Consider the following 21,263-nt stretch of genomic DNA (forward strand, 5'->3'; position numbering starts at 1 on the left):
CACATTACACTGCTCTTACAACCTAAAATGCAGCTCACGCCATCTTGAAGACTTTCTCTGAGAGCATCTGTTCGGTGAAGCTGTGATAAACTGATGATCCCTTGGCAATTTCTTTTCTGATAAGAGATGTAAATTACTCTCAGCTTCCTTCCTGTACAGAGAACGATGGAGCAGTAACTGCTAGGCCAGTTTAATAGAGTTAATCCAGAGATAATTTGTGCTTTCCTTACACAGAAGCAGCTGCTGCCATTTTTTAGGGAGTTAAAATTCTCTTCAGTTTTAGTATCTGATTTTGGTCCCCTCTTAGATATCACTTCCAGAGAAATATTTTATGTAGGCAATTCAAAATCTTCACCTTTTATGACAGAATAGCTCTAGGGAGAAAGAGAAATGGTTTGCAGAAAGGCTAGCAAAAAAAAATAAGCGACACTCCTCATACAAATCACAAGCACTGATTTCCTTCAAAAAACAGAAGCTCTTTCCTTCTGAGAAAAGATATGAAAGGCCGCATTAAGGGCTGCATACAAAGAGGTGCAAAAAGACAGACGTGCATAATTATTCTTTTGCACAATTATGAATGATGCTTCATGTTCTTTGGTATCATCTAGTTTTGTAGATGTACACCCCCTCCCTCCCCCTTTGCTTTGCAGCACTTGTCACACCAAAGAGAAAAGACAAGGCTCTTGCTGAAAATCCCAAAGTCAATTAGACACAACGCAAAAGCTTCAGCAAGAACTGAATGTGCTGCCCAGTCTTCTCTTGGTATTTTTCATAGGGAGCATGTGACATTTATCTTATATTGTGCCATCTTCCCTGTTTTAGAGTACACTGTTTAAAAGTATCAGGAAGATATTCTTCTCCTTAAAGGAAGGGCGATCTTGCCCATAATCAAGCTATAGGATAACACGACGACGTAGGGGTTGCCACGGTTGTGTCTTCAAACCCTGAACCCCACAAACCTTGTGATATACCAGACACCAGATGGAAGAAGCCTCGCACTTGCCTTTGGTTTGTGCTGTTTGATACAGGGCAATCCATTAGTTCAGAATTCGACCCTGTCTGTGAATAGTGGTGAGAACAGGGATTCATATGAATAGCGTATTTTCTCTCCTTACCTCGTAGTAGCTCTGGACGGCGTTTATAAATGCTTCATCTGCCACAATCTGGGTTTCTCCATTGAGAAAGGCCTGGAAACGATCTTTGATCGTCTGGAGTTGCTGCTTACTTATCTGCAAAAGGAGAAAATTAGTGAAGAAAGGTTCATGTATGAGGAAAAAAAACCCCCACTAATTCTTCTGCAATACCTTATTGGGGTGCTTATGATGTGCACCTCTGCTCTCCTTCGGGGACAGCAGCCAGAGATGAGCAATCAGCCACGCGTGGGTACACACACGTGTGCTCTTCACCTTGGAAAGTTCATTTAAGCACCATGAGCACCTAAACCCACCCTGAACATCATTTCTAAACAACTCTGCCGCCACTAAACGCGCACAGAACTTTTATCGCTCCAGGCATACCTAAGTCAAGAGCAAGCTGCTTTGTGCATGCTTGGAAAAGACTGGGGTTTTCAGACCCATTTAGCCTCTCCTCCCCTGCAGAAGATGATGAGGTTTCATCACCGAATGGGTGGCCTCGTGAGCTGGCTGTTGAAGACAGCCTTCATCAGCACTCCGGGGCCTTGGTCTTTCCTCATTTGGTTTTCTTTCCTTGCTCAACTTCTTTTGGCTTGTCAGGCATAAAACACCAGTCAGGACCAGTGCTGAAGGAATGTAATGCCATTTAGTGCCAAAGAAATCATATGACGGCAAACCTGTTCTCCTCATCCAAGCAAGGACTTCCTCTGCGGTCTCTTTGCTGCTCACAACAGTTCCTGTCCAGCATGCAACTGCTATAACTTACAAGGCAGTTCTAATTTTGGCACAATGACATCAATAGAAAGTTTACAAGGGTTTGTTCCAGCCTTGTAAGATAACATGGCATTATTTTGCCAATTTATCTGTCAGTTTAAAACCAGATATAGCTAAAAAAAAAAAAAAAGCCCACCCCTTCAGCTTGTAGCACAGTCAAAGTCACAGCAGGCACCTAAATCATGTACCAGCAATGCCAGTACAACAACTTAAGATGCAGATAACACTCACACTGAAGCACTGCAGGCATTTAACTGTAGCTGTGCCCGGCTTACCACGTGGCTACTTTGGGTTTAGAGGATAAGAATTAATTTAGAGAAAAGAGAAGGAAGCAAACAAGATGTATATACGACAACTTCAAACGTAAAGGGCAAAGAGAGCAGTAAGAGTTAGGACAACTATTTACTAACAACCAAAAGGTCAGAGAAGAGGGTTGGTTTTTTTCCTCACTTGTATGCCAGCAGAAGAAATCAGCCCATTAGAATGGAAGAGAAAAATAAAACCAATTGCTCTAAGTGTCTAAATGGCTTTGAATAAAGTATCAAAAACTACAGAGATCCAAACAACTAAAGCATAATGAAGCCTGGTAAACACAGCTAGTGATAAAAAGCAGGAGAGGGACCACTTGGAAAATGCAACGATAAATATCACTAGATCTAGATGATGCGCCACGTGGGATGTTTAGGGACTGCAGTAACGAACATCATGAATACTGGTAATTAATTCTGCAACACCACGCTGAGGAGGGTTAGTGAGCAATGGCAATTTGATGTGATAATCTGGGATTAGTTTATCCTGGTGCTTATGGAGAGGTGTTCATCAAAGCCACATAAAGCAAGACTCAATATGCTCTGCTTCAGGAAACATGGAACAGCCTTTGCCATTCCTGCGAGCGCTGGAAAAGACGGGTCATTCCCACCTCCAAAAGAGCTGCCCCCACTTCATAGCGTCTGACACATGCAACAAGGCTCAGCATCACAGGGCTGGAGCAAGGACCGCCCCTCTAACCTGGCCCACCTCTGCCTTGATCACCATCTGCAACGACCCCTGTGGAAAAGCACTGTTAAAACCTCCTGGCTTTAAGGCTGGCAGGATCTAGATTTTGGCTACAGAGTCCATCTGCCATGTCAGGCACCTAAAACTCTTTGTGGCATTTGCCAATAGTGCCCTAGACATCACGAGCCCTTGGGCAATATGCACAGCATCAGACGTAAAGCAGACCCCAAACCTGACTGAGCTGGTGGAAGCCCCTGATGGAATTGAAAAGAGAACCGGGTCAGCGATAAGAGGAGCCAGAGACAATGTAGTGATCGAGTGGGAGACACCTGTGGGAAGGCGCTAGGTCTGTTTTTATTAAGCATTTAATTATCTGCAAGAAGAGAAAAGCAGGATGTTAATTAAATGTATTGACGATTTTGTATTAGCAACCATTGTGAACATCAGGCAGAAACAACAGGGCAATAAAAGCTATAAGAAACCACGAAAAGAAACAGGAAAACTACAGATAACATGGAAATCAGGGTGCTGAGGCACAAGGAAAGACACACTAGGAGCACAGATACTCTGAGCTAAGAGGCTTTTCATTTCGGATTTTAACAATGTGCATAGCATTTTTATTGGCTTTTTTCTTCCCCAGGTTATTTCTTAGGACAACGCCCAGATGTCCTTGCTTGTTCAATTCCTATAATGCCTTGCTCCTTCCTCAATATTGAATGGGCCACCTTCAAAACGAGCAATGCTCCTTGAAACTCCTAGAAACTCCCAATACGCAGCTCACGCGTGAGCCCCTGGGCGCTGTGGAAATGAATCATTGGATTTGTCTCTCCTGGAGTGTCAGTTGCCTCCTCCTTGCCCCCAAGCTCTATGCAAGTATTTTCCCTGTCCATGGACAAGGAGATGCTGGTGATCCCACCAGGCTGCAGCTAACGGGACCTTCGGTCTTCCATCCCCTCCAGACCGTGAAACCGCACCTGCGTATTGATCTGTCTGTGCCACTGTCATGGATGTTATCAAGAAAACAGTCAACCTGAGCTGAAATTAAACTGCTTTCATATTAAAGTGAGCTTCTGCAGCACTGCAGCAGCCACCTGGTGCAGAAAGTCAGCACCAGCCAGGACGCGGCGGGCGGTCAGACCCACAGGTCAACGAAATCTGCCCAATACGCTCCACCTCCTATTTTATACCTCTTCCCCTCCCCGTCAGGCGCAAAGGGCATCGCTGCCGAACACCAGCACCTCCCCGGCAGAGGCTGGACCGGGGCAGGGAGCAGCCTCAGCCCCAGTGTCACACTCCAAAGCCTTTAAGCAGGACCAAGCAATGCCACCAACCCATCCACGGGCTTAAAAGAACACGTGCCCTGAACGCTCACCTGGAAACTTAAGTGCTTTAAAGGCAGGGGTGTTATTTTATCTCTCGCTATTAGAGGCCAGTGACCAGCTAGAAATCCAAATAAAGCAAGCCCAAAGCTTCTGAGATCCAGGGTCCGACACAAACCACTTCTCACTTAGTTACCTTCCATAGTGTGCTTACAAATAGCGGAAAACGAGAGAATTACTTCCCCTTTGAAGCACGTCAGTACAATATCAGCCTTTGCACCAACTGCAACAGGAGGTGAGACTCTGTGGGGCTGGAAGTCCAGCGGGTGCGAGGTGGTGGGGGCAGAGAACCCTGCCCCTGATGCGAACACAAATCCGCACAGGAGAGAAGCAGAGAGCCGGGAGCAAGCAGGAGTACTCTGGTGGGTAGAAGGGGTTTATTCTATTTACCTTCCCTCGCTTTTCCACCCCTCACTGCTTTTCCCTATGACTGCTTTCAGCGTGTGACAGCCCTTAAAGAGATAAAAGTCATGTCTGCATTCGACAGAGCACCCCGCTCGCATACAGCGACTCTGGACCCAGGCGAACTCCCCCGCGTTAATGTTGTGGCGTGTTTATGCAGCAGAGTGTCTCACAGCCTTTATCTGTCTCAAGCATATGAGTACTTAAGTTGCCAGATATACACATACATATTAAAAACGTAATTAATTGAGTCAGTGATGATGAACTCCTGGCAGAGGTATCAGGCAGGGCACCCATCGAGCTTTGGCCTGTCATTCCTAGTGGATTGCATGGCTTTTTAGAAGCTTGGCAGAGGTGTTCTCCATAACAGACCAAGTTATGGGAAAGAGCTCACCAGTGACTAGATTTGGGCATCCAAATGCTTCCTACCTTCTTGGTCTAACTTTGTTGTTGTTGTTGTTGTTTTGGGGTTGGTTTTTTTTTTTTTTTGCTTTTTTTGGTTTATATTAGAGAAATTGTCCGCACAACACAATTTTGTGACCTCAGAAATGGGGTGGAACAATCTCTGACACGTACCATGACCCCACCACGGTCATAAGTAAATCACAGTGGCAATTTCTTGAATTTGCTTGATTCAAATCTCCGCAAACGGCGCACCACCCGCCACGGGACAAGTGCTCACCAGCAGCTTTCTTGCTACACGTTATTTTTGCACATATTCCACTTGACTCAGAGCCAAACCTGGATGCACGGAGCCACGGCACCTTCTCCAGAGTTGTTCCAGCCGGCAAACAGCCGGCACCATCGCTGTGCATCATCTCCAGCCTCCTTCGCCTACACCGGGGGAGCACAAGCTTTGCAAAGAGGAGCTGTTTGGCGCAGAAAAGTTCCCTGAAAAAACTTATACACGGCAACCTGCCTAACTAATGCATCCTCTCTCCAAAACGCTTTGCTGTGTCTAAGCACATCGGAACAAAACCAGCCGTACAGCTCACTGCTGTACTGGCTACATTACACAATAACACAACGTTAGCCAGATTTACGTTTTGTACGCCACACTTTATCATGGATGGGCTCAAAATAAAGTCTCAGATTTACATGCTCTGAACTTCGAAGAACTAGAACAACTTCTGCAGATTTTCACTCTTTTAAAGTGAACTTTCAAATCTGCATGTGTGAAGAAAACAAGATGACTTGCACTCACACAGGACCATTGTCTTTCCAAGCTTTGTATGATGCACATCAACAGTATTAAACGTCCAAGAGCCACAGATGACATGCCTTGAAATCTAGTAGAAAGGAGAGTTTCATAAGAATTTATACACATTTTTTTTGTAATGTTACAATGACGGTGGTCCAACACTGAGACAGGGGCCCAGAGAGGCTGTGGCATCTCCAGCCTTGCAAATTTTCACAACGTGATTGCATGAACATGACCTGGTTTAGGAAGGAGCCCTGCTTTGAGCAGAGAAATTGGGCCAGAGACCTCCAGAAGCTCTTTGCAACCTACATTATGATACGGCAGTACCGTACCCAACAGAAGATTTGCAAGGAGAGAATATCCTAGATCGTAGACTGCCAAACGTTTTAGGGCTAAACACTGATTTGTCAGTGGCAGGTTATAGAATAACCCATCCACAGCTGTACAGGTACTCAAACCAGCCAATAAAGCCATATCTACCAATGTGATGGTGGCTGGAATAGCAATCAGATTTTAACTCTACAGAAGGAGGTTTTCAAGTGAAAGGCACCCCTGTGGTAGAGAGGAGACCCCCCTTTACTGCCACGCTTGAACACCTCTGATTGAGGACTGGGTGTTTCGGTGCACTGATGCCTCATGGTGCCCTTGCACCCAGCACATCCCGCTGGAAGGGTCTCCCTGCATCCAGGAGGTGAGGATGCTCCGCGGCGCTGCCCGCTGGTCCCCCGTGGCTCAGGGACCATCAGTATCACCCGTGTCTCGCGGGAATCGGTTCAGCTGGGGATTGCAGGTAATTCCCAGGGGAAGCGTCTCTGCCTTTTGCCTAAAGACACCAGCTCACAGCACACGACCAAGAGCAGCATAAAGCTCTTCATCCTTAGGGCACCTGCTGCTCGGGTACCACTGCGAGGAGGAATATTTAACTGCTCACCGTGCTGTTGTTCTGGGCTTCGTTTTGTAACGTCTCATAAATATTTTATTACTCCTCAGCACCAGGTGATTTAGGAAAAAAGCTCAGCCAACCAAACGAGCATCCTTCATCGTCACTGCTTCCCCAGTCAGAAAACCAGCCACAACATGGACGAGGTGGAAGGGAGGGAGGTGGAAGGGAGGGAGGTGCATGGGGCCGGAGCAGTCGAGCAATGGCCTCAGGGGAGAGGCCAGGGGCCCCAGCGATGGGCATGAGACTAGAAAAAAAAAAAGACCCCACCCATTCAGGTTATTTTCTACTGGGAAAACACATCAGGGTCTCCCTGCGCCGATGCTGCTTTCCCCCTGACAGGAGAGAGTACTACACGGGGGGTGACTCTCCTCCCCAGCGTTTGGGGTTTTAATTGCAAACTCCCCAGGGCAGTCACGGCTGCTTTGCAAACCGCCGAATGGCGCTGGCTTTTTGCTGTTAACATAAGTGAGCGGTATTAACCGTCAGTCTCGGGGAACTTTTCCCAGCTGCCTAACACTGTATTTTGTGGTTGTTTCAGAAGAGTTAATATTTGTTACTGGAGAGAGCTCCTTGTGCTTTGGCTTCTGACAGCCACAATACATCTCTCCAGGGGTACTGAGCCGGCACGTCCTTTTCCCTTGCAGTCTGACCATACACGGACACCCACTGATCTATGGGCTGCCTATACAATTCCCTCTTCGTGGACACTTGATTTGTTGCCTTCCCCCCTCCAACCATGATTTACAGGCCCTGGTGCATCCAGGCTGCCTGCCCTCTCTCCAGCCACGCTCATCCTTTGTGGACAGCAAACAAGAAAAGCACTGGTCACATCCCTGGCCACCGACCCTGGTGCCACCTTCTCTTCTCCCAGAAGAGGTGCCCACTTGATTTGCTGCAGAGAAAGTGACCATGCCATCGCCACGCCTGGGTTTACACACACAGGGCAGTGAAGGACACACACCACCCCTTCCGCCTGCAGCACCTCGTGCCCTGCCTTCTCCCCACCTGCGATGTTGGGGATGGGCCGGAGCGATGGAGACCCTCCAAGGAGCAACATTCCAATGTACCTGCCCATCCCAGGCTCAGAAATCAGGCTGGGTTTGGGCACAAGCAATGCAAACAGCCCCTGGGTCCTTATACACCAGCCCAGCAGAGATTTGCAGCTCAGGCCGAACCAACCTCTCACTCAAGCAGTCCAACACTATAATATCTCCCAACCTAGCCATAACTGAAACCCAGGAGCTGCCTGCAAAGGAAGAAAGCCCCCTCCTCTGCCGAGCCGCAGAGCTGCCAGCCAACCAGTGCCCTGCCAGGGCATCAGCTCCCATCCTTGCCAGGACCTCTCGCTACCTCTGTTATTACAGGCGAACTCCAGCAGCTTTGCAGCATGAGCCGCGAGTGCTAAATTATTTTGGCACTTGCTGGAACATTTCTTCTGTAAAGAGGCTCAAGCATTGCTGGATAAGTGATGGGAGGGTAAAACATCAATCCCTTTGGTTAGGCCAGTTGCAGGCACGGAGCCTCTGGATCGAGCAAAGCAGATCTCTCCCTTCCACTGCCCCAGACTACATCCGGCAGCAGGTTTATCAGAAGAGACAAAGCACAGGCTCTGAGCCACTCTCTTTGAAACACGTGGATGCTCTTTTTTGTCCTCTCGAAACCCAAGTCCATTTCTTTTCTATGATTCACTCTGCCAGCTAGGCATGCTTCTTTGACATACATGAAAGACCTAAAACGTTATTATGGCTGCTCCTACTTTCTGAAACATAGTAATGCACAACGCTAAAAGAGGAAAGCAAAGCCAGGATTTGCCATGATGACCTTCTCCCTGGTGCTTTCCAAGCTACGCCTTCATTCTGCAACCTGCCACCACAGAGCAAGCCTAGATACAAGACACATCAGAACATACCTTGCCTCTGTCTGCTTCTCTTGATACCTCTCTTTGTACCAGCTGTGTCCATCCAATGCTCACATGCCAACCCTGCATCTCCCCCTGCAAAGGGTCCCCTTTTCCCTGAAGATCCACCTCACTTATTGAAAATAAGCAGCTCTGACAGCTTCAGGAACTTCTGCTCCTGTCTCCAAGTCTCCTTTTCCTGCTGTCTCCAACTCCTGTCCGGTCCCTCCTCTGCCGCCAGTGTGCAAGTGAATAACCCCAAGACGGAGACACCTGACAAGCGCACAGAAAACCTGGAACTTCTCCCAACTTTGATCTTATTTCACCTAAGCAAGCCATTAGCAGAGTGAGTTTGCAATAGATCCAACAGACTAAAGCCAGCCCTGCTGGGTATTTTTCTGTGTATGATCAAACAGATATGCGCCCTTATTTTTTTTACTGATTAATAAAAATATGACTTTGATCTCAAAAGAACGAAGAAGCCAGCACAAAATACAAGCAAGAAATAGCAACGATGAAATAGTAGGCCAGTGACTGAGCAGGGGCTGAGGGGCGATTGCTGCTCTAAGAAATCTCCCTGGTGGCTTCTGCTGTGACGGGAGCCTCTCCTGGTGGGCTCTGCTGGGTAAAACACATCATCACGATCTGGCAGCTTTCAGCAGAAAGCCCAGCGTCATCCTGCCTGTGATAAAAGCGTAGCTGCTCTGCTAATAAAACAGAAAAAACAAACCCATAAAAATACTAGCAGAAATACAGCCAGCAAATAAAACCAGGAGGCAAACAGAATGCAGGCTGTCGGAGTGACGCGCAAAGCCCCTCAGGCAGGGGACAAATCCCGCTGTTCCCATGCGGTCTCCTCCAGGCTGGACTCTGCAGTTGGATTCTCTCCTCTTCTATCTGGCCCAAACACTCTCCCTGCTCCCTCCCAGCCACCTCCTGGTTAACCTCCAGTCTCAAGGGCCACGAATGCAACCACTTACACGGTCTCCTCTGGAAAATCCTGCTAGCAAGGGTCTTGGTCAGAGGTGCAGGTCAAGTCATATTTGCTTTGACTGGCATAGGAGCTCTTTGCAAATGCAACAGAAACAGCTCGGCCTGCCCTTTCACTCCAACAGTGCAGTACGTGTGGTAGATACAGTCTATTGCTGCTCTGGGACTTCAAGAAAACCACAAAACTTAGCCCAGGCACAAGGATCAAGGAAAGATCTTCCTTCTCCTCTCAAGCCTTACAGGCAGTCTTGAAAAGTAACGTGTTCACTCCTTCTCTTTTTTCTTTTGGACAGAAAACGACACATGGTCTCCTGAAGCTTGTGAGTGTTGACATGACCCAGCTTCTGAGATGTTTCATGCTGCAAGACCACGGTGTGCTGCACAGTGGAAGGGCATGGTGTGGAGCTGAAGAACATCACAGGTCATCTCCCATGAATCAAATGTGCCGTGTGCCTTGGAAAAGTCAGGGACAGGCTGGGCTATGAACTTACTAGAATTTGTATTTCTTTCAGAATATTCTGAGGACAACTTCCAGAACTTGGACGTTTTACAGCATTACTGACAAGGAAAGTAAAAAAGTCAGTTTGGGGTATGGATGCTGCACATCTATTGCCCAGTGACCACAAAGCCCTATGCCTCCTGCTCTGTCACTGAGACAGGAACGTAAAGTCTCCCAGTTCAACCAGCTGCAGCAGACAGCCGACACTGCATTTATTTAATAATAAAAGTGTTCTGTGCAAAATCTCCTAGAAGCTCTAAAAAGGCAGATTCACAAATGATGCCACAGTGCCCAAAAGAAAGAATTGTATAGAAGTGAATGGTTTTACTCAGCTGATCAGTGTGGCCAGAGCCCCTTTGACCAAGGAGACCCTCCCAGCCCCTCCGGAGGAGTAACTAACAGCGGGCAACGTCTTTCCACCACCCTGGTCAGTGTTATTTGGACAGTACAATACTTTGAAGTTCAGTAACCCATATTGCTGCCAACACTACACAAGCTTCTCAGCTCTTAGGTTACTTTAGAGACTAGGCAAGGCTTGGTATATCCCGTCTTTGGAGATCCCAGGCACAACCTAAGGACTGCTAAATACCCATAAACTAACTGAGTCCAAAAAGCGGGCGAGGGATGGGGTGGGAACACAAGTTGGCCCATGCTGGTGGGTCCCCCTTAGAAGAGGGCAGTGTCCCAGGACCGAGGCAAGTGCTTGCTCTCCAACAGCCCAGCCGTCGGCTCCTTTTGTGCTGCTTTTGTGAAAGGAGAATTAACAGCACTTCGCTTCTCTCCAGAAGTGGCTACACGCAGGAGAAGACTGAGAGCCTCTCACAGACTAGAACGGTGGGCTATCCAAGAAGAAAAGCAGGCTACTTTTGGAAAGACACTTTTATAAATCACTATTTGAACTATTTTCATCTCTGTGTTCCCACTCCAGGCAGACCTTACATGCTGCAGAAGCTAGTCGTCCTTCCTGGTTAATATATACAGTGGCTCATGCTGACTTGAAAACATTAAACAACCAGAGCTAAAGATCTCCTACCGATACTTCAGATCTCCAAACAAAAAACCCAGTCTTGTCTCTTTTTTTAAAAAAAAAAAAAAAAGTACATCCACCATCACTGGAATTATTTTTGTACCATTTTCATCATTAAGCTGTCGCTCTCCTCCATGTCACAAGCTATTTTAAAAACAGCTCTTACAGAGCAGAAGCGAGGGACAAATGAATGAAGACTCAAGGACTCCTGGTGTGTCTCAGCCTCTGTCAAAGGGCTGTTTTCAGCCAGGCAAAGTTAGCAGGGAAGGGAATATCTTCGATAGGACTGAATAAGATAGCAAGAAAAGGAGAGAAACTTCCAGGCAGGCAAGGCTGAAACGCTGAGCCCTGCCGTGGGCATCCCGCACGCACCCACCGCCCCTCGCAGAGAGCTGGGGGAAACACCCACCCCCCATAACGGAGGGTTGCTATCTAAAACAACTTGAAACTGGGCTGGTGGGGTGGAAGGGCAAGCACACGCAGGTCTGAGCAATATCCCTTTTCCAAAGAAAGCACATTTTCAAAGCAGTCCACCAAGAGATCTGACCTATTACAAGCCGACGCTCTGGCTAAGTACAATTTGTCGAATTTGACATTTTCCCTTATTCTGTGCATGTGCTATGATTTCCAGGAAACAAACAAAAAGAAAGAAAGCACCCCAGATCTTAAAGAAAAACTGTTTATGAGCCAAACGCATCTCTGATCCAGTAAAAGATAAGCTGTCTCCTTCAGACAGCGCTTGAAAATGGTTCAATCAATCAGTCAAGGCAGAACAGAACTTGTTTCTAGATGGAAAAACAAGAGAGAAAAGGTGTGAAACTGTAGTGCACCTCCTCCTCCTCCTCACATTTCCTGCTAAAGTGAGTAATCTCAGATTTTACAAGGGCATGTTGTTTGGAGCTGGAAGAAAAAGTTTGGTAAAAGGTAGTTTGTTCTGAGGCAGCAAACTACTGCAAGAAAACAGAGCATTTCAACTTTCCATCTCCGCTGCCGTGCAGAGACATGGGAATATACCTTTGCATGGTGGCTGGTATGTACCCGAAATAGCTGAGAATGAATGTCTGCTCCTTCAAAGACATTAGGGAACATTATTTGCAATGTTTCACTCCGGTCATTTCTTACTATTTATTTTAAGGAAAGGCATGGTTAGAATTATCCATTTTTTTCCCCCCACAGCCCCAGTCTTTGGACTCAGTTTATATCAGGAGGCTGAAAATGAACGGGGCAAATCTCCTGAGGCATCACAGAGACGGGGTGAGGGCCCCATGGGGACATACCCCTGGAGGCCAGTTTAGCGCAAGCAAGTGCTCAGATTTCCACGCTCAGAGCACATTCACTCGGCAGGGGAGGCTGGAGGGAGCAGTGGCCTTTTCTCAGCTTTGGGCTGTAAATATAAATGAACCGTAGCTAGGGAAATCATGTTTACTATGGTGCACGTGCAGTGTGCGTGCGGTGTGTGCAGGTCCCACGCTCGCATCTGCAAAGAGGACAATTAGCTGCTTGCACGAAATTAGGTGTGGAGTTCAATGATGGTTTTTAAGATAAGAGAAAGGCCCTTTGCTGGCTCTGGAGCCTGCAGCGATAGGTCTGAGCCTTGCAACATGCAGAGAGATCTGCCAGGGAACTGGTAGAAGGACAGGTATCTCCAGGGTGAGGTGTCCCAGACGCCCACGGTTTGGCACCAGGAGCTTCCCCATAGCAAAATTCACCAGTAGAGTGGAAGAAGCAAAGCCATAACCAACATGTGCTTGGAACCATCCCTTGGGGCATCTGGCAGGGGCAAGAGGGACATCCTAGCTCCCCGAGGGACTATCCCTCTGCCCTTGGTGCCTCTAGCTGGCATGCTGGTTGTCTGTTGCCTTTCACCTCCTGCCAAGTTTAATTAGAGCTAAATAACACCCCCCCAAGCTGCTTGCTGTGACCCAGAACCAGCCATCCAGCCCTAGGTGGCAGGACCCAACTGGACAAACACCTCACGCCGGCTCCCTGGCACAGACAGCAAATGCAGCCACATCTGGTTGGGTCCAACCTGCCTCCCCAGCACCCGTCTGCAACCCAGCCTGGAGACGGAGACAGTGCTACTGAGCTGGAAGTAAAAAAAAAAAAAATAAATTACAACTAAAGCCTTTTTTGTGCCTTTGATGGCCTGTAGTGCCTCTTTTTTGGGCCAAATGTAAGAGATACTAGTTCAAAACATCCATCTTTTCTAACAAACCCAGAAAAAAACAAGTTTGGTACCACTATTACATATTAATTACCTGAAGCCTGGCAATTTTCAACACAACAGTTGCACATGGCCCTACATAAAGATCCTTTCCAAAACCACATGACTACACATTAAAAACCCTCTCATTTAGAATCATAGAATGTGTTGGGTTGGAAGGGACCTTTAAAGGCCATCTAGTCCAACCCCCCTGCAGTGAGCAGGGACATCTTCAACTAGATCAGGTTGCTCAGAGCCTCATCAAGCCTGGCCTTGAATGTCTCCAGGGATGGGGCCTCGACCACCTCTCTGGGCAACCTGGGCCAGTGTCTCACCACCCTCGTTGTAAAGAGCTTCTTCCTAATGTCTAATCTAAACCTGCCCTGCTCTAGTTGAAAACCAAGAGCTAGGAAAGCTGTTTTAGGGATGCCTGTGCAATGTAGTATACTGAAGGCTGTCTCAAAAAGGAGAGAGAGTCGTCTTTCTTCTTTGGCCTTGCGGCAGGATATTTTTTAAGGGCTTTGAGTGATGATGAGCTCTGGGCATTTCTGCTGGGGGGGTTACTACCCCATGCTATGCCCTTCCCGTCAGATGAGCTGTTTGTGCTCCTCTTGCTGCGGGTTGTGTGCACGTGGACAAGAAGAATCGCAAGCTGATGCTACAAGAGCAGTGACCTGCAGCAGAACCGGCTGTAACACGTGGAGCAAATACCCTCTTCAACACACCCCCAGAATACATTGTCCAGGCCCCCAAATCCAGATTTCTTATGGTTCTTACGCCACCTTATCGCTGGCTGAAAAAGCCCAGGAGGAGGGAGGAGAGAACGGGCCGTGCACAGAGGCAGCGCAGCACATTCCTAAAGGGCAGGAGGGAAGAACTGCCTGTTACTACATCTGGTAACGAGTTTGTCTGCACACTGAGAGCACAAGCCAAAACCCCCACAAAAAGCAACACAGCTACTGCAGATCTGAAGCGTATAATTTCAGAGGAGTGTTTGTAGGAGCAGAAAACACGGAGGAGGAAAAAAAAAAAAGCCTAAAAGGAGGAAAAGACAAAAATCAAATTATTCTTCATAAAAGGCAGCTGTGCTAGAATTTGCCTATCATGTTCTCTATCCTGGAGCTTCATTTCTGCTCACAGGTGCCCTGGAAGAGGTCACTGAAACCATAAGAGTCAAAAATCACAAAAAGCGGCAAAATAAGCTCCCCAAACGAACACAATGCATTGAATCACTACTCTTGTTTCCCTCCTCCCGGCGAGTACAAGGAACAGGCTATATCCTGGAAGTTTGTCTGTGCAGGTGGCACATCCCAGAGCTCTGTGGGACCGCAGGACCCCGTGTGCTTCAATCCCACAAAACAGATCCCACGCTGTGCCGTACATGTACACACAGTCCCAGCAACTCAGCTCACCTCAGCCCACAGCATGGATTGCTTTTTTTTTTTTTTTCTTTTTAAACTCAAACATTCTTATTAGAAGCCTCAGCCTACGCCAAAGAATTAGAGATAACTGTTACCTGTGGAAATCGGAAGGAAAAATACTGATCTTAAATAAACCTTGCAAAACTGAGGATCTGGGAATCCGGTCTTTTACCTGAAAATACCCCAAAATATTTGAAGGAGAGGAGAGGGGAGTTTCGCTGCCGGTGCTAATGGACGGGCAGGCACCGTCACAGCCAGCGATCGCCTCTCCCCAGGCATGTGGCCCGGCGACATATTGCAGAAGTGGCCCACACAGCCTGCTGGGGAGGAGGCGGCCCTGATTGATGGTTGTCTCGAAGACAAATGCCTTCGCACCCCTCCGGGATAACGGCAGCGAGCTTCCCTGGCAGCCGGGCGAGGGAGGAGACACGCTGCGAGATGGGGAGGCAGCGGGGAGCCCTCGGGGGGCGCAGGGGAAGGCAGGCGCTGCCAAAAACCACAGCGCTGGCTGCGTTACCTCCTCCAACGTGGCCTCAAAGATCCGTAATGGAGAGTGGACCAAGCTGAACTGTGACCCCACAGATTTTGGCCAGAAAGCCGGCAAGGCTGGGGTATGCGTGAAGGGAAAGCGCCGGTGAAGCAGCACGAACAGCCCGTGCCCCTCAGTGCGACAACGGCTTCACACAGGCTTTCCCCAGCGATGCCAGCCTTACTTTGCCTTTCAGCCCCTCCTCGTCCTCCAGACTTCACAGACCTACACACCGTGGTTACTTGAGTGGGGAAGCATCCTGCCCACACTGACAAGAGAAGGACAAACTGGCGTCAAACTTTGTTCCACCTCCAGCTCGTTCCCAGGCAGGCTTCAGCGCTTGGCTTGACCCACGCAGCAGAGAAAGCTGCCAGGCTCCAGCCGAAACCCCGGCTGCGGGCTTGGAAAGCCAGAGGTAACGCATGCTGTGGCAAACAAAAAAAATCAGCAAATTTTCCCCCCCGGGAAATCTTGGAAAGAAGAGCCGGGGAAGCTGGCAATAGAAGCCACCTGAGAACTCCAGCACCACTGCCCGTCAGGAAGAGAACAGGCAGCGTCGGTCCGGGAGGAGATGCTTGTTCCCCTCACCAACTCAGAAGTCAAAATCTTCATCATGAGCAGATCTCCCCAAGTCTGAATGCAGAACTGCTGGACACAAGTCACTCCTCCTGGTTTATATGCGCCTGTCTTCGCAATTTCACTTCTCTCTCCCATGCTGGGTACACCTAAGCTCCCCTTAAATTTAGAGGGCAAAGTGAATTTTGTATTTCCTTTAACCTTCTACACTGTGACCATTTCTTTTCAAACCATGTACTATTTTGTTGAGCTTCGGGATTAATTCCTAAGGCAATTTTCACAGAAATGTAATTTAAGCAGGCGAAACAAATCCCAATTCATCCAGATACAACAGAGAAGAAAAGAAATTGCAGATAGCATCAGAAAAAAAAAAAAACAACGCAACACAGAAAGACAGATGCCTTTGCCACATTGCAGGCTAAGAGCAGACAGACATACGCAGAAAGCGCATGATAGAATAAAGATGCTTATCTTGAGTAACCCAGAGTCTGGCCAACATGAGTCAGTAAGAACAGGGCACCCACCAGCCTGTTTGGAAGACCAAGGAGACTTCGGAACGGGTCTGGTAGCTGAGCTCTCTGCTCAGCCTGTGCACAAATCCTGTTGCCTACGGGCTGACATTTGGGTGGGCGACACAGGCTGCTTTCCCTGCTCGGGGGCTGCTGCTGGTGCTGCTGACGAGAGACCTACCGACGTGTGGCCACAGAGAAACCCTCTGAAGCACCGCGTCAAAGGCCAGAGTTCAGAAGAAATGACTTTTCTTCCCTTATTCTTGGTGCCTGCAGAACCAGCATTAACCCCCACCATGCTCTTTGGCTTTACGGGCTCTTCCCAAGAAAGAAAATAACAGAACATTAAGCTGGCACAGTACGTATGAAGCAATAGCAAGACCCCTGGCAGTAAAATCTCTGCGTGACGCAGAAGGAATTACCTCCACGATCCCATTCCCGCGAATCCTGCAGCATCAGGATGTCAGACACCACGCAGGGGGTGCTGTGCTGCTGATGCCAGAGCGTGATTTCCATTAGTGTTAATAGGAACTACTAACAGCAGCCAAGAAGCCAAAAAAGCCTCCAATCTCGATGATCGCCTTTGATAAGTACAGAACTGCATTAAGTCAGCTCCAGCAGCTGCATCACGCAAACGATCGCTGCTGCGAGTGTGAGAAAACAGCCAGGACTCAGAGTTCACCAGCTCCAAAGAAGGGCTGGATCCCGGTTGGGAAGGGGAATCAGAGCTGGAGCAGTGCAAACGGCCATCAGGATGTCAGCAATGCCGTAAGCCTGGTCCATGTTATGGCTGGTTACAGTCCTTGGGAGCAAGCTGGAAGGAACCAGGTGGCTACCACAGCGTTTCTTGTGGCTACTCCAGGAACGGCTATTGCCAACAACCACCAACATCCTTGGGAACAAGCTGGAAGGAACCAGGTGGCTACCACAGCGTTTCTTGTGGCTACTCCAGGAACGGCTATTGCCAACAACCGCCAAGGTCCTTGGGATGGGGCACGGAGGCTGCATTTCTATCCCCCGTGGAAATATACGATAGCTCACAAGAAAAGTATAGGTATGGAAAAATAAGGGCTTAGAATCAGAAGATAATACAAGAAGAAATATAAGACAGTCCATACGAAAACTAGAGATATGGGAGAACATGGGCTTGTTCTCCTCAAAAGGTGTTGGTTTGGGTTTTTGGGGGGCTACATCTAACTTGACTTGCACAACTCTGTAACAAGCAACCACCAAGAAGTATTATTGCTTCCCAGCTAAACACACATTAACATATTCTTGGGAGTAGCCTGTAAAGTCCTTGTTGGGCAACCTCCTTGTTGAGGTTTCTGCTTCCTGCAGCCACCCCTGTAGTTTCCAGGGCCCTCAAAGCTCAGGATCTCCTAAACTGAGATTTTGATTGAAAAAGTTAATAACCCTTGCTTAAACACAGCACTGCATCAAGACCCTAGGGTTGAGCTGTGCCTACCTCTGTTTCAAAGTGATGCTTCAGTGCTATTTTCACCTTTTAAATTCATTATACCAAGGGAAAGATAGGTGCTTTTATTTTCATCGTTTTTTAACAGACAGCAATTCTACAGTCATTGCACCTTTACAGAAACAAATCCCATCCTAAAGGTACTAATTTACATCCCCCATTATGGTCCAGCAGTTCAGATAGAAGGAAAAATCCACCATTACACCATCGCTTCATGTTATTGAGGCTTTTGGATATGCAAAAGCCTAAAGAAAATTTATCCCCAAAATATAAACGTAGATTTTTATTCTTTAGAGAAAGAGTCAGATACAAACCCACGTCCATTGAAAGCAGATAAACTAGATGTCAAGGTTATTTTCATCAAAACGTTTTAAGAAGGAGGATCTGAGCCCGTGGTGGCCGACTGTCGAGCGTGCCGGACAAGGCTGGCACATCCTTGGCCCTTGCAATTTGCAGCCAAACCATCAGGTCTCACAGCAGACCCCCTGCCAGTCTGAAGTGTCTCCCCACCACCTCCACCCCACGCTTCTCAGCAGCTCTCTGCAGACAGCAACAGATCATTGCATCCTCTTACTTACGCCACAGAAATTTAGACTCGAGGAAAAATAGGCATAACAACATTACATCACTTAAGCAACCAACTTAGCTGGCTACATCAAATTCTGCCTGAACTGCTGGCGAGAGCAACAGACCTTTAATTAAACTAACCAGCCCTGAGCCAGAGAAGTACTTTTTTTCCTGCTGATTCACTCGATAGGGGGTGATGGTGCCGAGATCACCTTCACAATCCAAAGCACTGCTGAGTGTTCCCCTACAGCTCACTCAAGTCCCTGGGGTTGCAAAAGCCTCCGCAGCAGCCTGGGCTTCCCGGGAACCTGCCTTGCCCCATTTGCACCCAGCTCAGCTCCAGGGTTTATTTTTGCTGCCGATAACCAGACTCTCATGGCCTCCCTGTACCGCTCAGTGCAGGAGGGAAGTAAAGAAAAACCCCACCAACCTGTGCCCCAAGGTACTTGTAACTCAAATAATTTCACATGATAATCCACGAGAGCCAGGAGCAGCCCCTTCACAGAGCTGCGTCAAGGACACAAGGCTGCATCCCTTGGGCACGGATGGATGCTGAGCTCCGGGAGGGGAGCCCAAGCTCATGTTGGTGGGGTCTGGACAAGCTGGGTGCAGGGGAGGGAGAGAGCATCCCCCCCTCCCACCGTACCTGCGCTTGCCCACGTCACGTTTGACATCGACCTTAAAAAAAGGCGAGCTCTTCATGGGAGCAAACTGCTGCAGGGAAGAGACACAGCTTTGTACCACCCAGCGTGATGCTCCGTCATGTGGCACTGCCCAAGCCCACACAAGGCATTATCTTTTACTACGCACTAAAAGTGAGCTGCATTTTTTTAATGCCTTTTTTCTTCTCTTCTGGAAGGGAGCTGATTAGAGTGGAGAAGGATCTCTATGATTCTCACATGTATGACTCCTGGACTTCGGAGATTTTTACCTTGTGTTATGCGACTACCATGCACACACTGTACTTGGAATTATATAGCACGTAACCTAATCAAACAACACTAACAACGCCAGGCAGTCAAATCATGCTGTGATAAGCAAGGAAAATGATTTTGTGTAGGCACAGTGAAGTCTCCCTTGCACCTCGGTCAAAGTGGCATCTACTACAAATTATCAACTTGGCAAAACATACCCGTTACTGAGGGCAATGGTTTAAGTCGACACGCGAAGTGCATGGCTGGGGGTGCATTTAGTCATTTGCCCAGCGCTATTGAGCTGTCGGTGGACTACGGGCTGAGCACAACCAAAGGGAGGTGTATTGTGTGTTGAAAACCCAAAGCATCACATAGCAGTGGGTAGACAAGGGAAGGGGCAGAGGGAGTGCCCTCCTTCCCCTGGAGCAGGGAAAGGGCACTCCGGCTGGCACTGAGCGCCCGGGGAGTCCCCGAGAAGGGAGCGGGAGCCAGGCAAGAAATGTGAGCCTGGGCAAGGGCTGTGGGAACTGCACACAAACCTCAGAGAGGGAAAGGCTTTGAGGACAAGAGTCCTCAAAGTATGGAAAAATTTGCCGCAAAGAAGAAAAGAATTCATTCCCTGTGTTCACAACAAGAAATTAGAGGTATGTGTCACAGCAAGGAAGCCAGGCTGGATAGTGGGGACAGAGCCCTGTCCTCGTAAGGATGCAGATGCGCGGGAGGAGGTGGCCCAGGAGCCCGTGTCCCCGCATCCCCAGTGTGACCGGCCAAACAAGCATCACCAGGAACGACCGAGGCACACTCAATCCTGCTTCAAGGGAGGAATATGATCAGATAGCCCGAGGTCCTTCCAGCCCTATTTTTACAGGATTTCTACACTCTTGACTCCAGCTACCCCGCCATTCCTCGCACGAGGCACCCCGCAGCGGCCCTCGCAAGAGGTGCAGGCTATATTTATTCTGGTACAGTGCAGTGGGAAGCTTTAATCTGTGTAATCGCCTCAGAGAAGATTTCATTCAGCGAGGGGAAAGCAATTACTATTTCATTTGCAACCGGTAGCCTTCCTAGGGTCTTCATCTATCAGAGCTGGAGGGTCCTGTCAGCCCCTGCACCTGCCTGGACTTTTATTTTTGGTGTGAGATAAGTTCATGCCTCCGACAAATGCATCTGCAGAGACTCAAGGTTTTCAGCCCCTCTTCAAAGCCATTTTTCTCCTCCCAGCTGCTATTGCTTTTATCTGACAGCATACACCCTGCATGAAGAAAACAACTGGATATAATCCTAGATTAAAGGGATTGTAACACAGAATTAAATACAAGCCATACCCTTGATAGGGCCCGCTGTCGTCATTCACCGAGCGCAGACCTCGGCTGTTTGGGAAGCAGGCAGATGGCGTTTCGGATACTCTCTGCAGCTCCTGTCTTTTTCCTAGACAAGCAGTTACATCTCCCCACAGAGGTGGGAGGGAAAAAAAAAATAAAATGAAAAGAGCCCAGTCCTCAGTGTTTCCATATGATGCGGCATTAAAATCCCACTGGGATCTGACTCTGAAAACCAGCAACTAAAATCCTGATGGCTCCAAACCCTCAGCAGGACCCTGTTGGAGCCGCTGCACCTTGGGGCTAGGAGAGTCCACAGTCCCACAACAACCACACCAGGAACCGCAGGAAGGTGACGGTGGCTTATAACAGGCAAGCAAAAAGTCACGAGAAAAGGATAATCATTGCCTACTGCAGCAAGGACCACAATAGCCGAGCAATGCAAAAGCCCACCAGGAAATCTTTATGACTTTATCTTACCTCAGGAAAGCCACAATATACTTATACGCA

At 48.3% G+C, this 21,263-nt stretch overlaps 1 protein-coding gene across 2 annotated transcripts in view; it reads right to left on the reverse strand.

Annotated features, from left to right (window-relative positions):
* Positions 1 to 21,263, reverse strand: part of CADPS (calcium dependent secretion activator) — a 221,572-nt gene that overhangs the window by 175,875 nt on the left and 24,434 nt on the right. For both annotated transcript variants that reach the window (XM_054216196.1, XM_054216195.1), the window contains exon 2: positions 1,116 to 1,229. In XM_054216196.1, the coding sequence (XP_054072171.1) occupies positions 1,116 to 1,229 (114 nt within the window). The remainder of the gene's footprint in view (positions 1 to 1,115; positions 1,230 to 21,263) is intronic.

Source organism: Rissa tridactyla, chromosome 10 (genome assembly GCF_028500815.1).
Source record: "Rissa tridactyla isolate bRisTri1 chromosome 10, bRisTri1.patW.cur.20221130, whole genome shotgun sequence".
NCBI lineage: Eukaryota > Metazoa > Chordata > Aves > Charadriiformes > Laridae > Rissa > Rissa tridactyla.